At 41.5% G+C, this 20027-nt stretch overlaps 1 protein-coding gene across 1 annotated transcript in view; it reads left to right on the top strand.

Moving 5' to 3' along the window:
- The first annotated feature begins 16403 nt into the window (after nucleotides 1–16403).
- Nucleotides 16404–20027, top strand: part of SLC26A4 (solute carrier family 26 member 4) — a 46977-nt gene continuing 43353 nt past the window's right edge. The window contains exons 1-2 of the mRNA XM_068549914.1: nucleotides 16404–16567; nucleotides 18019–18158. Of these exons, the coding sequence (XP_068406015.1) occupies nucleotides 16404–16567; nucleotides 18019–18158 (304 nt within the window). The remainder of the gene's footprint in view (nucleotides 16568–18018; nucleotides 18159–20027) is intronic.

Genomic DNA, 20027 nt, shown 5'->3' with positions numbered 1-20027 from the left:
AGTGAGAAAACTGAAAACAAAAAACAGAAAACCCAAAATGCATGAATATTATTTAGAGATATGGAAATGCCTATCAAAGAATCAGCTAAAGGATTTAAAAGTGGTTGTCTCTGGGAAGGGGAAGCTGGGGGAAGGGGCTGCTGTTCTTATTCACCCTTGTAGAAGTAGTCGATTCCTGAAACCATAACATTGATAAAATTAAAATTTTTAAAAATTTTAAAGAAAACAATATTGCTAGGTTAAGAATCTATTTCACTTTTCTGGAAGTACTGTTCAGATGAATGAGAGGTTTATAATACATTATGAGCCCTTTGGGATTGACATACGCCCACTACTATATATAAAATACATAACTAATATGGACGTACTGTATAGCACAAGGAACTCTACTCAATACTCTGTAATGACCTATATGGGAATAGAATCTAAAAAAGAGTGGATATATGTATTTAACTGTTTCACTTTGCTGCACAGCAGAAACTATACAACACTGTAAATCAAATGTACTCCAATAAAAATTAATTTAAAGAAAGAATAATACATTATGAGCTCTTTGGAAGAAAGAAAACCTTATTTAGATTTCTTTATATTGGTCCTCAGCCCGTATTAGCATCTCCATTTGTTCCTAGTGTAATTAGGTTAACATTACATTAGCATATGACTTTGCCTTTTCCAGAACTCTAATTAAGATTTTAAAGAAGATGTATACGGGTGGGAATCTCTCATTCACCCTCTGTTAAACACCTTTCCTATTTGATTATAATTCCACTTACTAATTCCTTCTGGCTTTTGTCTTCCAAACAATTTTTGATTTTTATTACATGAAGGCAGTTTGAACTGATCCAGCAAATGGTTTACAAGGTCCAGGTGTAAAATAAATTGGCAAACTAAATAGAAAAGAAGACAGCCATTGGGTAGAAAACCGTGACCAGTGTTACCTCTGCTGATCTGCTTATTAAAAGGACAGTGCTATGAATTTTTTCCCAATTTATTTTAAGTATTTTTTTTAGGCACCAAATCTACACTGAGCATTATGATAATAATAACAGCCAACACTGGGTGAGTACTCACTGTATGCTGAGTTCTCATTGCTTTACCCACTCTTCATTTAATTATTGCAGGAATACTATGAAGTAAATAGTTTTATTATCCCCAATATGCAGACAAGGAAAATGAGTCTTGGAGAGGTTAAGTATATCTACTGAATTTCTCAGGGAATGGCAGAGCTGGGTCTCAAACCCAGACCCCATACTCTGAATCAGTGCTGTGTGTCCCGTCCAGCATGAGCACCATGGAGGGGACCATAAAACCACAGAGGAAAGAGAAAGGAATGAACTATCATGGTCCAGAAAGTTCTCTTGTATTTAACCATCACAACAATGTGATGAAAGATTATTACTTCCTCATGCTTGTGAGACAGGTTAGGAAACTTCCCAGAGTCATAGAGATAAGGTTCAGCCCTCAAGAAACTTATTTCTACTGGGAGTTAACACAGACACAGAAGGAACTGGCACAACTACAGATGATGTCAAATGTGTGGTAGAAATAAAAATACAGTAAGATCTCCAAGAAGGAGTGTTCAATCCAAGGGAGAGGCTGGGAGACTTCCTAGAGCAAGTTGATGAGCAAAAGCTTGATGTGTCGATTTCAGATAGAGAGAAGGGTTGAACAGCATTGTTCTTTTCTCTGCTTGCAGTTTTACTCTTTTTGTAAATGTTCATTATTTTACAAGATATTGGCTTTAGTGTTGACGAAAACTCACTTCCAGATTCCTTTCTTTTTATAGGAATTTCAAAGCAGAGACAAATGCCTAGGCTTAGAAAATGATAAGAAGCATGAGTGGAATAAATTTAAAAATTAAAAAAAAAGCATGATCGGAAGAGTAGAATATGGAAACTCAAGAGGAGGGAGGTTGTTCTCTTAAGGTTAGAATAAAGGGAGGGAAGGGATAAATGCTGGGAAATGAAAAGAGGGAAGAAAAGAAAATTCAGAGTATAGCAAAAAAAGTGCAGTTCTCTGAGGGAAGTCTATCTTGAGACAGGACTTGGATTCAAAGCCTTCGTGGCCCAGACCACTGACCTGTATGCTCTTGGAGAGATTTTCATAAATAAGATGCTGCCACTTTTTTTTTTAAAGAATTTCAGAGGTGTAGGGGAGAAGAAAGCTTTCTCTCAGCCAAGATGTGTGCAGTTCCTCCAGACCCGTGGCACGTCCTCTCAATCTAGGGAAGTATTGCCACTGCTTAGCATTTGGGATGAAGCCAACAGCGACGTTCAGCAAATATGGGTTTCATCTACTCGAAAATAATTGCCTTTACATCTTGTGACATCTTCCATGGACTCTGCAGTGAAAATCAATTATAATCCCTTTTGGTGGGAGAAACTAAATTAGAAAGAAAAGTGATCAGAAACAGAAGGCAGCTTGACGCTTGTGATGCCAAGTTTGCTCAACGTGTGATTCAAAAGCCGTGGGTAAGTTTTTCTGGCTGTTCTCCCAATTAACAACCTTTAGCTTACTTAAAAGCCAAAATCCGTGACTCAAAAGAGTGTGCTAGGAAGAAATTTTTGACAGATAAAATTAGCTATTCCTGGCAACATCAAATAACATATACATACACTCATGTACCTTTTTTCGAAATGAAGCTCAAAGTATACCAAGATCTAACTGAAACTGCTCCCCAAGGCTCCAAAACTCAATTATAAGACCTGACGTTTATCACGTGCTCACTATGTGCCAAGCACTGCATTTAATTCTCACACTAACATTATGAATTAGGTTATATTCTCACATAACCTTATTTTTTAAACTATGAGATTCAATCAAGGGGAATCTAAATAACTGTCCAACGTCACAAAGGTAGAAAATGACAGAGCCAGGGATGAAACTCAGACAGTCTGACTCCACTACACTCTGGATAAAGTCCTTACCTTCAGGGAGTTTAGAGTCTAATAGTGAATTCAGATAAGTACCCTTCAGTGTGGTAAGACTGCTAAGGACCTATGTAGGAAGAACATCTAACCTTGCTTTTGGCTCTTAGGGAAGGATCCATGAAAGGGACAGCTAAACCAAGGCAGAAGCTAGGAATGGCCAAAGGGGGAAGGAATTCCAAGCAGAGGAAGAAGCAGGCCTCTAAGCCCAGAGATAAAAGAGACCTCAGTACCCTGGGTGTATAAAAGGAGAGGGCTAATGGCAATGGAGAGTCATTTTAGAAGATTTTAGCTAAGGATGGACCTGACTGGATTTGCATTTCTCAACCTGTTTTTGGCTGGTTTGGAGAATGACTTTTGAGAAGAGCAAGAAGACAAGCAGGGAGACCTGATAGGAGGCTATTGCCTTGGGGGTAATCCTGGCCTAAGCCCAGGCAGTAGCAGTGGAGATAGAGAGAAGCAGAGGAGCTGGAGAGTAATTCGAAAAGTAGACTTGATGGGTACTTCCCTGGTGGTCCAGTTGTTAAGGATCGGTCTTGCAATGCAGGGAACGCTGGTTCAATCCCTGGTTGGGAAGCTAAGATCCCACATGTCGCGGGGCAACTAATGAGCCCTCACGCTTTGGAGCCCTCACCTCACAACTAGAGAGAAGCCCGTGTGCCACAACGAAAGATCCCACGTACTGCAACTAAGACCTGACACGGCCAAAAATAATAAATAAATAAATATATTTTTTTTAAAGGTAGACTTGACAGTAGAATGACATCAAAAGTAACAAAGAAGGAGGAATCCAGAATGGCTCGTAAGTTTCTTCTTTGGGCAACTGGATGGATGAGATGCCATTCACCAAGATGGAAGATGCTGAAAAAGGAACAGGTTCAAGAATGAGGTTGAAAGAAGATAATTAATTCCATTTTGACTGTGTGGAGGTCCTCATGCAACATATGGATAAAAAGGGGATCATTCTTTACAAAAGAAAAACTCACATAAGTTATTTTAATCACCTAGTTCTAATATATTTTTAAAAGCTTGATTCACAAAATTTTGATTATACAGACCCTTCCAATAGAACTTTTTTTTTTTTGCATCTACTAATCCACAACTATTAAGACAGACATATACACAATTTATCTTATCACTAGGGAACTTCAAACATATTATTATTATTATTATTATTATTTGGCCACACTGCATGGCTTGTGGGATCTTAGTTCCCCGACCAGGGATTGAACCCATGACCCCTGCAATGGAAGAGTGGAGTCCTAACTACTGGACCACCAGGGAATTACCATATTATGTCTTTTTAAATGATTGATAAACTTAAAATATGGACCTAGTGAAAAAGAAAATAAACTCAAATCGTACAAAATACTGTACAATAAAAGTAAATCTCTTCATTAGTGTGAACTTACATTAGCTTAATAGAGATACAGATGGTTTCATATAAAAATATTATATATAAATTTATATACATATTTCATAATATATAATATATAATGTTATTTCATAATATACACACATATATTTCTTTGTTCTGTCAGCTGAGAGGGCCTATAAGCAATGGCATTCCAGTAGCAAAGAGCACACCTATTGGCCTGTATCTTGGTTTCTAACACCATTTCCCAATAAAAGGAACCAGGGTTCCTTGGAGAAATGGCTGATTTCAGGACTGACACAGAAAATATACTGGAACATCTTGTAGTGCCAGAAAATAAGGGAATGCTCCAAAAACAAAAAACAAAACCACCCTACATTGATGGGGCATTTCAAAGGGGCACAGGAGCCAATTGAAAGAGCTCGCAATGTCCAAGCTAGAACAATGTGATCAATAAAATAAAGTAGTGTTGGGTTATAATGCAAAGTATAAAATAAATACTCATGATTCCATAGTGACCTAAAGAAATGATTGAATAAATGAATAAATGGGGAAGGGAGAAGACAAATCTCCCTTGCAGAAGAATTCCAAGCAATTTATGTAGATACTGTGTCCTCAAGGAGGTGGAGTTTAACTTCCTACTCCTTAAGTGTGGACTTCATGCAGTGAATTTCTTCAAAGAGTACAGCATAGAAAGGGGGATGGGGATGAGAGAGAGTCACTTTATAGTGAAGAAACCTAACAAACACTACCTCAGCTAAGTGCTCAAAGTCAATATCAACAGTAAGTCATGTTGATACTATGTATCCTTGATATGTGATGAAAATGACTCTTTGCCTCTGTGGTTTTCCTCCCCAAAAAAACATATCACCGGGCTTCCCTGGTGGCGCAGTGGTTGAGAATCTGCCTGCTAATGCAGGGGACACGGGTTCGAGCCCTGGTCTGGAAAGATCCCACATGCCGCGGAGCAACTAGGCCCGTGAGCCACAACTACTGAGCCTGCGCATCTGGAGCCTGTGGTCCGCAACAAGAGAGGCCACGATAGTGAGAGGTCCGCGCACCGCGATGAAGAGTGGCCCCCGCTTGCCACAACTAGAGAAAGCCCTTGCACAGAAACGAAGACCTAACACAGCCAAAAATAAATAAATTAATTAATTAATTTAAAAAAAAAACAAAGGAAAGGGAAAACTCTCCTTTAAAAAAAAAAAATCATATCAACAGTCAAAGTATGAGAAAAAACAGACAAATTCCAATAGAGGGGCATCCTACAAAATACTTGGCTAGTACTCCTCAAAACTGTCAAGGTCACCAAAAACAAGGGAAGTCTGGGAAACCGTCACAACCAAGAGTATTACCAAAGGGAACTTGGGTTCACTTGCTGTGCAACAAAGCCAATCTCCTGCCACCAGGTTGTAGTGAAGGAAAGTATAGCATTTATTTGCAGGGTTCCAAGCAAGGAGAACAGGTGGTTTGTGCTCAGAAGACCCGAATTCCCTGTGGGAAGGGTTTTTTTAAAATCAACATTTGGCTAGAGAGATGCAGGGTGCATGACTTTCTTCTGATTGGTTGGTGGTGAGGTAACACGAAGGTGTTTCAGGAATTTTAGTCATCAACTTTATGGTTCAAACCAGTCTGGGGTCCCCATGTAGTCACCATTCTTCACCTGGGGGGGTGGGTGGAGTTGGAGGGTGGTCTTAGTTTCTGCATGACAGCTCAAAGATGTACATTAAATTGTTGTGCATATTCCTTGAGGAGGATCTAGGACTCTGTTTTATCCTTGAACTATTGTTTCTTGCCTACTTTCTCTTTCTTTCTGTATTCCCTCCCTTCCCTAAGTAGTAACTGCTTGAGTCTGCTCTTTGGAACTCAGGGAAGGCCTAGGAGACCAAAGTCTTTTTCTACAAAGAAGAAATGGAGGACACAAAGGGGCTTTTTGTACCTGGGAGGGCCCCACAGTGTCCTGCTTTATTTCAAGAGGAGCTTAAGGAAACATGATGCCTAAATGTAATGTAGTATCCTGGAACAGAAAAAAGGTATTAGGTAAAAACTAAGGAAATCTGAACAAACTATTGACTTCAGTTAATAATAATGTATCAATACTGGCTTCTTTTTTTTTTTTTTCAAGTTTTACTTTTTGGCCACGCTGCAGGGCATGTAGGATCTTAGTTCCCCGACCAAGGGTCAAACCTGTGCCCCCTGCATTGGAAGCATGGAGTCTTAACCACTGGACCACCAGGAAGTCCCAATATTGGCTTTTTAATTGTGGCAAATATATCATACAAATTTAAGATGTTAATATGGAGGTCTTCATATTATCTTCTCAAATTTTCTGTAAATCTAAAACTGCTGTGGGACTTCTCTGGTGGTCCAGTGATTAACACTCTGTGCTTCCACTGCAGGGGGCACAGGTTTGATGCCTGGTGGGGAAGTTCTGCATGCCTCGTGATGCGGCCAAAAAAAATAAAATAAAAGTGCTCTAAAAATAAAGTATATTTTTAAAAATTCCCTTGCGGGAATTCTCTGGTGGTCCAGTGTTTAGGACTCAGCACTGCCAGGGCCCAGACTCGATCCCTGGTCTGGGAACTAAGATCCTGCAAGCCAAGCGATAAGACCAAAAAAAAAAAATTCCTTTCTTCCGTCAGAACCTAGTGTCTTGTGAATTTATCCAGAAATACTCTATGCCTCTATGTAGAGAGTCTCCATTGTCCCCTCCCTGTCCACTCTGCAGCTTTCTCTACTCTGCTCTGTGCCCTGAATACTAACCTTACGGTAATGCCAACAGGCTTCTCAGCCCTCTGGCTTCTTCCAGTAAAACTTGGGCAATGGAGGAAGGGAGGGTATGAAAATACTTACCAGCAGGACATCAGATGGGAGGGGAGAAGTAGAGGTACTTATTCCCCCAGTTCCTTCCTCCTTGGGCTTGGAACTAGCAGGCCCCATTCCTGTACTGAAGGCCCAGTTCCTGTCTGGCAGCCCTCTCCAACCACACTCTGGGTCCTGGTACCAGCTCCCTCCCCCCACCCCCTTAGGCTAGGACTGATGACTGCTCTTTTCTCGGGACCTTTGACACCTCCCTTCAGCCAGCCCCAAGGGGCTTCACCAAGCCTTATTGGTTTTCCTTGAGCCTGCCGCACTTTTGTAAACAGTGCCTTCATTAACTCTATCTCAATGTGTTATCTCTCTACCTAGGACTCTGATTAAGATCATATGCAAATGTATATCCCCTTCACTTATGCAAATATGAGCATACTCTACACATTTTTTTGCACCTTGTCTTTTTTCATCTATAATACACTATGGGTTTCTTTCCATGTTCATATGCATTGATCCACTTTGTTAGTATCCCATGGTATCCCATTGTCTGTGTATATCATACTACTAAATATTATATCAAAAGAGGAGAATTAGAAGCTGAAACTTAGCAGAGGGAACATGAAGCCTGGGCTGGGGCACTAAGACACAAGTAGAAATTCTATGCTATGGTCGGGTGAGGTGAGCTGATGTTACTAAAGCCCCAGGTACTCTCACAGAAGTTATGAGAGTGGGCTTAGGAGTCAAACTGCTTGGGTTCAGATTCCGGCTCAGCCAGACTGTGTGACCCTGGGCAAATTACTTAACCTATGTGTGTATCTCCTCATCCGTATAATGGGAATAAGAATATCCACTGCAAGGTAATACTTATGCTCAAAAGCAGTTGAGTTTTCAAATCGGACTGCCCTGGGCAATATGGCACATCCAGTGGAAAAAAATGCCATGAGTCTCCCTCCTGGTCTCTCTCCCTGTCCCAGTCCTTTGATTCTTTCTCTTCAGCCTCCCTCAGCTTCATCCTTCCCTCTTTTTTCTCTCCTCATCAACCTGTCTGACCCTTGATAGGCTTTCTCTCTGTTGATATTTAAGATTCATTCTTAAATGAAGAATTTGACAGTAGATTCTAGGATTAATTGTGTTGCTACTAATCTGTAGTTCAATAGAGGTGGTATGAACAAATTTAAAAAGCATATTCTTTTTTTGGCTGCATGGCTTGTGGGATCTTAGTTGCCTGACCAGGGATCGAAACCGTGCCCCCTGCAGTGGAAACATGGAGTCCTAACCACTGGACAACCAGGTCATTCCCAAAAAGCTTATTCTTTATAAAGCAAAGTAGCTGTCAGCCAGCCCCCGCAAAAGAAAGATAAATGGCCTCAGATAATATGCTGTTGTTTTCCACCAAAAGGATCTAGTGTGATTGCCTGGATCAATTTCTGCTCAGATCTACAGGAGTTACCTTGACTACTTATACTGAGTATAAGGCACTACCAGTACCAAAAAAAGTAAAATTATTAATCACACATGTAATAATTAGAAACAAGAGGGTACATTTTAAATAATAAGATTTTTTTCTTTCACTTGACATGTGTCATTAAAAAACATAGCTACCAAAAACATTTTATTCAGAGACTAGTTCTCCAAAGCATTCAAAGTATTTTAGATTTTTTTTTTCCTCTCCACCTGAGCTCAAGGATTATCTGCATCTTATGGAGGAAGAAAGTCCCCTCCTCCTCCTCCAGTGACCTCTCAGGGACTGCGTGCTGGCCTTGTTTCATCTGTCCATCCTCTCCCCTAAATGCTGGGTTGTAATTGCCACATGCTGCTGAGGTCTCTCAATCTGGTATCTCCAGATCTGCCTTATCTGGATTTCAACCACACTGCCTTCCTTTCAGTTTCTGAAGCACATCAAACTCCTTCCTGACTCAGAGTTTCTGCATTTGCTCTTCCCTCTTCCAGAAGGCCAGTCTCCTTCTCACAGATTTCTCTTACAATGTCAGCTCCTTGGAAAGAGAGAGGTCTTCCCTGACCACCCTATTTAAAGCCTTCCTCCCTCTCCCCCTGCTGTTATTGCCCTCCCCCCCACCCCCAGTAATTCTACCTGACATCATTCTGTTTCTCTAATACAGTTTATCATCACAGGATATTATCTGATTTATTTATTTGTGTATATCACTGCCCCCCACTAGACTATAAGTCCTTTTGTAACTGAGCAGGACCCTATGGGGCCTTCCCAGAACAGACACCCCACACACACACCTATGTCCTCTGCCTGACTTTTGTCTGTAGAAAAACTTTAATCAAAGAATAAATTTAATCAGAGAAGTGAGAAAATGCAGAAAGGAGAACAGTCATACAAGACAAAATAATAATAGTTTAGCCATTAAACAAAGTCAAGGACCTTTAGTTCCTCCTCAAGGACTATAGATAATATTCTGAGCCATGTCCTTTGAGCTGTTTTGCAGATACTGAAACCCCCACCAGGCAGAAGAAGTTAACTGTATGCTGCCCACAAGCACATAGACCTCAGACCGGTTGGAACCAGAAGGTTGATGATGTCGACTCACCACCAACCAATCAGAAGAATGTCCATAAGCTGATCACATACCCCACAACGCCCCTCCCTTACCCTCTTTCTAAAACACTTTCCCTGAAAGCCTTCGGGGAGTTCAGGCCTTTTTAGCTCTAGCTGGCTGGACTCCTTGCTTGGTGCCCTGCAATAAACACTGCACTTCCCTTCACCACAACCCACATCAGAAGATTGGCTTTACTGTGAGCAGGTGAGCTGACCCAAGTTGGGTTCGATAACACTTAGAGGGCAGGAACTTTGTCAGACTTGTTCAATGCTGTATCCCCAAGATTAAGATGGTGTCTGACACAAGTAGGGGGCTCAATAAGTATTCACTGAATAAATAAATAAATATATTGATGTACGTATGGATGAATGAATGGATGGAATACTCACAAACCTCCAACTCAGGGGACTTCCCTGGTGGTCCAGTGGCTAAAACTCTGTGCTCCCAATGCAGCGGCCCCAGGTTTGATCCCTGGTCGGGGGACTAGATCCCACATGCGGCAAAGATGATCCCACATGCTGCAACTAAGACCCGGCACAGACAGATAAATAAATAAATATTAAACAAAACAAAACAAAACAAAAACATCCAACTCAGGATAACATAGCACATCATTGTTTACTTGAAACATCTCTCAAGTTTCCCTTTTCTCCCTCTATTGACAAACCATGTTCATGGAATAGGTGTGCAAAGATAACTTTAAAAGTTAAATACATCAGATAAAGAAGCTGTTGTATATGTATATAAAATGGAATATTAGCCATAAAAGGAATAAAATAATGCCATTTGCAGCAACATGGATGGACCTAGAGATTATCAAACTAAGTGAAGTAAGTCAGAGAAAGACAAACATCATATATCACTTATATGTGAAATCTAAAATATGATACAAATGAACTTATTTACAAAACAGAAATAGGCTCACAGACATAGAAGACAAACTTATGGTTACCAAAGGGGAAAAGGTAGGGAGAGGGATAAATTAGGAGTTTGGGATTAACATATACACAACACTATATATAAAATAGATAACCAACAAGGGCCTGCTGTATAGCACAGGGGACTATATTCAATATTTGGAATAACCTATATGGGAAAAGAATCTGAAAAAGTATATATATATATATATATATATATATATATATATATATATAACTGAATCACCTTGCTGTATACCTGAAACTAACACAGCATTGTAAATCAACTATACTTCAATTTTAAAAAAAAGGAAAAAAAAAAGACCTTAAAAAATTTTTAAAAAGTTAAATACATTTAAGTAATAAGATAGTTGGGTGGGCCCTCAAATTACAATTTGCCTTAAAAAAGTGCCATTATTTCATTTATCTCATGAGAGATAATTTTACTAAGACAATATCAAATTTGGATTTATATTAAAGAATGTGGTTTTTCCTCTACTATCTGAAACATTTACTGAATTATACTATATAAAAATGAATATTTATTGACACTGAGAATTGCCTTAAATTGGAATGGACTGCCACACAGGTTTGGAAAGAATTCTTTTGTTTAATGATTTTCTTAAAAAAGAATAAATTCTCATCTTTTTAAACAAGTTTCATTCCTCAAGAGGCAATGATTTCTCAAGATCCCATCATTAAATGATCAAGCAATCAACAATTTGACAAGTATTTCTCCAGTATCTATTACATTGTCATAATTTGCCAAGGTATTGTGTAGAGTTGCAAAACAAGACTAGCATTATACTCTTACTTGCTTGAAATATATACATTTGTGTGCATAGAAAAAAAAAAAAACAAGAAGGAAATAAACAGAAAGCTTAACAGAGATTATGTGGGTGATAAGAAATGATTGCTATTTTCAATGTTAATATATTTTCCACCTTGTTCACTACAGGCATATTTAATTTTTTAATACCATAAGAGACATATAACATATTATTTCTGTCTTTAAGGAGCAGATCTTATATCTGGAGAGGGGGGAAAAAGTAACACTCAGGAAATAAAAAACAATAGAGTACAAAACTATATGCTTACTGAAAATAAGCCAAATCAGTTTTCAGAGGAGAGATCAGAAAAAGAGAAAGTTAAAGTTATCTTTTTGTTTAAATATGGCAGAAACTTAGCATCTATTGTCTTGAGAAAATTAACAAACATAATAAAAATAAAGCTCACAGATCAGAGTTGAAATTCCCAGGGAAAATGACTTTCCCTGGCAATTGGTTTTTCACCAATGTCAATCTGAAAAGTAGACAGTGTTTCTGTTTGAAATGTTAACAGTGAGTCAAATGCTGCCTCCAAACAGAAGTGATTCAATTCAATTCTACATTTTAAAAAAAAGCAAGAAATAAGGTACAAACATTACAGTTCAAAGGTAGAAAATGATAAAAATCAGAATCTAGGTTGCTTTTAAAAACAGACTTTTTGGGCATTATTTGCATATTTCTGTTATTTTGCAATTCTTCTGATTAGAGAAATTTTTAAGTTGGAAAAAAAAAAAAAAGAGGAAAAAGAAACTAAGTAAAATTTGCCCTCTAGGCCAGAAAAAGGTAGCAAGACTGAATTCTCTCAATTTAAATAAACACAGGACTCAATTAAATCATTCTTGTAACACACGAAATCACTCAAATATATAGCTATACTTATGATTTTGTATATATTCATATTTCATCAATTCTATTATGCCATTAATTGTAAAACTCACAATTATTTTATGAACCACTAAGAAAGAAAAAAAAATGCTGCCAATTGAACTATAACACACCATCAATTATGAGTCCTGATAAAATGTGAAAAATCTGCATTTTAGAATCAGTGAAATATAAATACAACTTGTGACCATGTAGTGAATGTTTGCTGCACCCACAGGTATGAGACCAGGGTTCATGCTTCTTTGTTCATCATTTTATCATGGCCAGCACTCATAAATTCTTAATAAATCCTTGAATGAATGAATGAATGAATGAATGAACAAATAAGTGAGTGTGCAGATCTAATAGCGGACTTTGTCTTACACTCCAAATGCCTAAAGGATATAAATAAGGAAATGCATTTTAACCAGCATTAACTGCTAAATAAGTGCTGGGAAGTAACAATAATATTGTCTGACATTTCTTTTTGAAGTGACACATCTATCTCTTTGGAAAGAAGTCCTGGAAATGATTAAATTCTGGTAAATAAGAACCACCCACCTCTATGTGAAACAGGTGAAGCTTGATTTCTAAAGTGAGTAATTTGAGGTGTTTAATATAACAAGTAAATTGGGTGGGGAGAGTCAGCTGTTATCACCTCCTACTCGTTTCTGTTTTTAAAGGATGGCCAAATTCAGACTAGTGAGAAAAGCAGTTCTATACTTTTATGGAAACCTGTAAGGGAGATGCCATTCTGTCCATGCACCATTTATTTCTTCAGTAGAAAAAACATTTAACAGAAAAAAAAAAAGGCAATATATTCATCCAGGTACATGTTAAGTCTTATTATAGTGTGATAGTTGTTAAACCGAATCCTTATCTAGAAAGATGCAGTTCAAAGAATTCTGTCTATTCTCCAGGGGAAGTTACACCATTGACTCCTAGTGTTATTTGATAGTTTTTTTTCTCCTCTGTCCTTCTGAGACCTCTACCCCACTCCTTGTTCCTTTGAATTGCTACCATCACCATATGATCACCAAGTTCTGATACAAAGTGGTCCACAGAGCTGACTGGACTAGACTAAAAATGTTCAAAATAGCAAGTGACAGGGAGCAGAAATGCCTATCAGAATGGGACACGGATTATATTTATATCTGCACAGAATGCCTCCAAATTAAATCAATAAAGAATTGTGAATCGTCTAGGTGAGTTACCGTGGAACTGAGTTATAGTATGAAATCTTAGGCAGCTATTTAAAAAGTTAAGAAAAATCCATATATATTCACCTGGAAAAATATTCCTAACATAGCCTTAACTGAAAAAAAAAAAGTTGTAGACCAATATGTGGCATAATTTTTAGTTGTTCTTTTAAAAAAATATGTTTGGGCTATAGCTATATCTTTTTAGAAAACATTATAGAAGGTAATAATGACTGGAGGGAGACATTGTACTTGCCCTCAAGAAGTTTTTGTCTGGTGAGGGAGATAAGACCTGTATGTAAATCTAATTATGATACTAAGGTAGATAGTGAGAGGTGTCTTAAAGAGAGAGGCCCAGATAAGGTGCCAAGAGAATCCAGAGAAGTAACTGGATTAATTCTGAGAGACTCAAGCACTGTTCATGCTTGAGACTGTTTTAACTGGACGTTGAAGGTGTGTGGGGGGGTGTGATAAGTGGGGACATTCAGAATCTACTTTTAAAAACTTGCCTCTATTTCAGTGTAGTGTATATATGGAGAGAGATGCATATATTTAGTATACATAACAACTTATTAATAAATGTACATTCGAATAACATACAGACTTAGAGGGACTGAAAACTTCATCGTGGGATGTTTAGTAGCATCCCTGGCCTCTTTCCACTACATCTCAGTAGCATTCCCCCAGTATGATAACCAAAAATGTGTCTAGACATTGCCAAATGTCTCCTGGGGGGAAAATAGCCCCTTAGTTTTAAGAACTACATATGAACTACATATATATATATATGTATGTATTCTCTTCTGCAGATGGATAAAAGTTCTAAACTTCATGACCTGGATTTTTTTTTGTGGCTGCGCAGCATGTGGGATCTTAATGCCCCAACCAGGGATCGAACCCGTGTCCCCTGAATTGAAAGCGCTGTCTTAAGCAGTGGACGGCCAGGGAAGTCCTTGGATTTCTTTTTAGGTCCTTTCTTCAAGGGTTCTTAACCTTAATAATGGTCAAGGAAGCTTTGGAAGATCTGCTGAAAGCTGTTGACTCATTCGTCCCTCAGAAAAACACACACATGCCCACCACACCATGTTGAATACAATTTCAGGGGATTTACACTAGGGTTCTCCTGTGAGGATTCTGTTTCCTGTTGCTTATAGAATGGTCACTGTCTGAATTTTCCAACTGGGTAACTGAAGGCTGGTGTCCAGAAGGTCCATATTTTAGAGCGTCTTCTGCATTTACTGATAATCAGGAGAGAATCTTCCTGTTTACCAAACTCTCCTTCCCTTCATCTTAACCCGTATTAGTCGGTTTTAGCAAGACTCATCCCAGCAGAAGACAAAACATTGATTAGGTAGGATACATCCCACTCCCCACTCACTCTCTTCTAGTCTTGATTCCTGTTTAGTCCAGTTTATTCCCTCCTTGACTGTTCAGATGAACGAGAAGAAACATCAAAAGAACCAAAGAGTCAGTCAGGTAAGAAAAGGGGCCAGCTGGGCACTTGATTTTTATTGTGATGTGAAATACACACAAACACGGAAAAGTTCGTATCTAAGATTTATGAATAAATTATGAACTCTCTATAACCACCACCCACTGGGTACTTCTAAAGAAAGACTTTTTAGAAATCCAGTCTTATTAAATGCAAAACTGGCCACTGCTCCTTTCCTCCTCTCCACCTGGGATGAGAGCCGCGTGCCAGACCTTGGAGCTTCCGGACTCATACAACCTAGGGGTCAAGGTCAGCGTTCCCCGCAATAGCTGACCTCTTCTTCCATGCTGGGCTCTGCTCTCCGTAACAAATTCCCCAGGGGCTGTCTCGCCCCTGACCTCGTAACCCACGTTAGTAATTAGGGCGCGAGTGAGGATTCGGGTGGCCTCTGGGTGACAGCCAGTAAGATTCTTAGCCTTCCTGGTTCGGGAAAGGGAAAGAATTCGGGAGGGGTAGACTTTTTTTTTTCCCGGTAGGATAGGTGGGGAAAAGGCCGCTGCCTGTGTGTCCCTCTTTTGGACTAAGGTGTCTCTGTTGCTCCATAAATAAAACGTCTCACTGCCTTCTGCGAGCGCTATAAAGGCGGCGGAACGGCTGTCCCGGGGGCATTCCGGGCCGGACTTGAGCCGGAGCAGGTGAGATCGTCGCTGAAGATGCAGCGCACCCCACCCCGCCGTGGCTTAACTCCCGGGGAGGCATCGCTGGTTGGGGATGGGACTAGTGGGGGGGGGGGGGGACACAGAGCCGCCGGGCAGGGGACAGTACAGCCTTCTTTCTGAGAAGCTGAGTGCGAGAAAAAAGCTAGGAAAACAGGCCGAGGGGTGAGACCTGCTCCACCCGCCCAAAGTTCTGTCCCCGGGAGAGCGCGCCCGGCTGCTGGAATTTGCCTGCAGCGCGCGCGAAGCCTCGGGACTAGGGGAGCATGGCCTGAGGGTTCCACGCCCGGCCCCGGGGGTTGTGCTTCTTTCCCAGGGCGCGCCTGGCGCTGCGCCCTGGGTCGGGTGCGGGGAGAGAGGGACGTTCACAGGGTCCCCCTTCCTGCCCCCTGCGCGCCGCGGGCCCCAGCCCGGGTTTGGGGAGATTTCAGGACGCGGACAGCGCCCTGGCTGCCCATCTGAGGGGACTGGGTCGGGTTCCCGCCGCCCCCCAGAGCCGGGCTCACTCTCTTATTAGAGTCCGGTTGCGCCGGGCGGCAGGTGCAGGCTCGGGACCCAGAGGTCCTCAGGGCCCCCTGCAGGCTGGAGGTGCGCGCCCGGGGGCGGCGGGCCCGGGCGCAGAGGGCGGCAGCGCGCGGACCAGGCTCTCGGGGATCGGCTGCAACAGGTGGGGCCGGCCGGGGGCGGCTAACGGGCGGTCTTCACCGCCTCTTCTCTTCCCTCGTTCCATCTCCTCCCTCCTCGTCGTCCTCCGCCTCGCAGGTCATGGCAGGGCCGGGCGGCAGGTTGGAGCCGCCGCCGCTCCCCGAGTACAGCTGCAGCTACGTGGTGTCGCGGCCGGTCTACAGCGAGCTCGCCTTCCAGCAGCAGTACGAGCGGCGCCTGCAGGAGCGCAAGACGCTGCGGGAGAGCCTGGCCAAGGGCTGCAGGTAGCAGCCGCGGCGGGCGGGGCGCGGGGCTCAGTGAAGCCGGGAATCCGGGCGCGCCGACCCACGGGCGTGCCCGGCGGCGGAGTGTGGGATGCCGCGCCGCCCTGCAGGGTCGACCCTGCTTCGGTCAGCTCACGGACTCTGGCCCTCCCGTTGGGAGGGTGGCTCTATCATTCTCGGCCCGAATCGACCCTAGTCTCGGAAACTCATCTTTGGAGAGGGTGTGTTCGGGGAGCCGCATCTCCTTTTCCTCTCTTGAGGGTACCTGGAGTGCGCCTTGGGGTACAGCGGGCCCCTACGGCCTTCTTGTGAAGGCTAGGCTGAGGAGAGAGGGAGAGCAAGGTGCTCGATTACAGAGAGGTGATGGGTAACCCGTCACCTGACCAAGAATCCTTGAAAGCCCCAAACTCGTCTAGGACGGATGCCACTCAGAGACACGAAATGAAGGCGCGAACACAGAGCGCGTCGCGCTCCGAGTTGTCCACTGTCAGGCAGTAGGGCCCCCCGAGAAGAACCTCCATCAATCTCTAAACCCAAACGAGACACCCGTAAGTAGATATCACAAACAAAAAGGGAACTATCAGCTGCTGCTAGATTTTCTTTCTGTTAAAAAACCTTTCATTATAAAACATTTCAAACACATTCAAAAGTAGGCATAGTAGTGTAATGAACCCCCTCCCATGTTTTTACCCATCACCCAGCTTCAAAGATGATCGCCTCAAAGTTAATCTTGTTTCACCATATACTTGCCCCGCTCCACTTTTTTTTTTTAAACGTAAGTCCCATATGGTGTTTCTTTTTGTTTTTTTTTGTTTTTTGTTTTGTCTGTATATATCTTTAGGGACTCTTAAAAAATAACAACCACAATTCCATTATCACACACAAAAATTAAAAAATTCCTTAATATAAAAACTTAAGTCAAAACTTTTAAATTGTCTCATAAATATACTTTTTAAAATAATTTACTTGAATCAGGAGTCAAATAGTGTTCACCTACTTTTAATATGTTTCTTCTTTTACCTATAGGTTGTTGAATTTTAAAATCTAGACAGCAAGGTGCAGCAAGATACAGATTCATCATGTTAAGAGTTGTAAAAACTGGCTCCATGCTCCTATTGCCAAAATATACAGAGTTTGTTTATGTTTCTTGAAAGAAAAAGAGAAGAAGAAGAAAGTGCCTGGGTTAGAAGTCCAAAAATTAATCTCCATTTAAAGACTCCACATTGATCAGTCTGGGGCTGGACCAGAAAATGGGTTCTTGTTTAGGGATATTTTCTCAGAGGATTAAGAAGGTGGGAGAGGGGAGGGAACACTTAATCCTGTGTTTTCTAGTACAGTGCATTTAAAAGGGTAAATAGAGTTCTTGGCAAAGACATGGTAAGCACTTTGTGATTTGCAGTGGGCTGTGATGGAGATTGGATTGCAAGTCCAGTTTTCTTGCCTTTTGACAGTTGTTCAAGAAAGAGAACCCTTGGTGTGCTGAAGACCCTCCTGCCCATCTTGGACTGGCTCCCCAAATACCGGATCAAGGAATGGCTGCTTAATGATACCATTTCGGGAGTTAGTACTGGGCTAGTGGGGACACTGCAAGGTAAGATGGTGGCGGACTAGCTCCCAAGTGATGGAGAACTGCAGTCTCCAGCAGCTGTTCCTAACTCTCCCCTCGCTCCCATGGGTCTGCAACAAAGGCTTGCTCACCCTTCACAGCCTTCATCTTTCCTCCAGAGTCTGCCCCTTAGTGGTGAGATTCCCCTCTTGCTCCTCTTCCTTGGAGTTCTCTTCGGGGGAAGCCCTGCTGCTTCTTTAGCTGCATGGCTCCAAGTAGAGCCCTGTCGCCTAAGCAGCAGCTTCCCAATTTTCACTGATCAGAACTCACAGTAAGAAATCTGTATTACATCATGATCTATACACACATATCTCAAGCTTTGTGAAATAGTATTTACCCTCACTACAGGTGATACACTCTGATATTTTCTATTCTGTCCTATTCTATTCTGCTTATATTTTTTAAATGATGATTGTAGCCCGTTAAATTATCTTACATTGCATACATGGTCTTGACCTGCAGTTTGAAACTGACTTAAGGGAAAGGGAAGGACGTATTTTAGCCTGGACTACACGTAAGTGGCTTTTTCTCCCCTTACCTCCCCCTCCCCCTTTTAAATCCATCCCCGTATTTTAATCTTCTGGCAAAATTTCCCAACACAGGACATTTTTTAAACTGCCTTTATGCCGCATTTCCATGAACATCTTGGAAATCTATTGCATAGCTGGTGAATAGCATTATGGGCATTCTCCTTTGTCCTCCACCCCCATCATCTTGCTTCTGCCCTCACCTCAACTCTACAAAGCTTCTGGACCATGAAAACAGAAATCTCATTTATTTATTACCATTTTATGGAGTATCTAGTAGGTGCCAGGCACTAGGTATTCTGACATGAATAAGATGCACCACCTGCTTTCAAGGAGCTCATAGTCCAATGAGGAGAAAGATAACAATTCAATGGAAGGACCAACCGTAGCAGGGGTAACATTGCTTGGGAAGGGAGTGCACACATGGGCACTCAACCCAGCCTTCGGAGACTGGGAATGGCTTCCTAGAGGAGGAGTCATCAGAGCTGTTTCCCTGAAGGTTAAGTCTCAGTTTGCCAAGTGATGGGAAGTAGGGTGGGGTAGAAATGTGTGTAGAGAGATGGCTATTTCAGAAGTTAGTAATAGTGGTTGAGCAATGCCATGAGCCAAAATTTGCCTATAGAGCTCTCAGGATTATTCAGAGCAGGCCAGGGAGATGCCCACAGAGAAGGAAGATGTTCTGTGGCCCCAGTGCGGAGCCACAGCCTGGTCAACCATGTTTTCAATCACAAAGGTGGATGGGAGAGTTGGATGGAGCGGTGCGGTTCATACGTTAAATGATGCCAACTGCTGTGTACACAGTGGACTCTAATAGCTGTGGCATGGCAATGCCCTGTGGCTCCTGGGGGACAGGAACTGTCTAATTCATATTTGTTTAGCCAGTGCCTAGCATGAGACTGGCACAAAATAGGTGGCCCTGTAAACATTTACTAAAGAGGACTGAATTGCATTCCTGATAATGAATCATCTTTATGTATGAAAAATGCTATTTCAAGCTGTGTCCCCCAAGTGTTCATAGACAAGTATATTATAAGAATTAACTTTAGTTTTAGTTTCATTTATTAAGCATCCTGTCCAAGGTCATGGAGCTGGTAAGTGGGAGAGCTGGGATTTGTCTAATTTGTCTAATAGTCTAATTCCTAGGATCTTAATTTATAAACGATGCAGTTCCTCACTTTATGACTGATACGCTTTCCAGAAACATTATCTCTATGAAGTTCTCTTTGTAAGGTGAATTTCTGGGAGGTCAACCTGGTTCATTCATATGTTCATTCATCATTCATCATCATTCATTCATCTAATAATATATGTAGACCAGCCATGGGGA

Source organism: Eschrichtius robustus, chromosome 8, assembly GCF_028021215.1.
Source record: "Eschrichtius robustus isolate mEscRob2 chromosome 8, mEscRob2.pri, whole genome shotgun sequence".
NCBI lineage: Eukaryota > Metazoa > Chordata > Mammalia > Artiodactyla > Eschrichtiidae > Eschrichtius > Eschrichtius robustus.
Note: the sequence above shows the minus strand (reverse complement) of the source record. Positions and strands in the feature narration are given on the sequence as shown.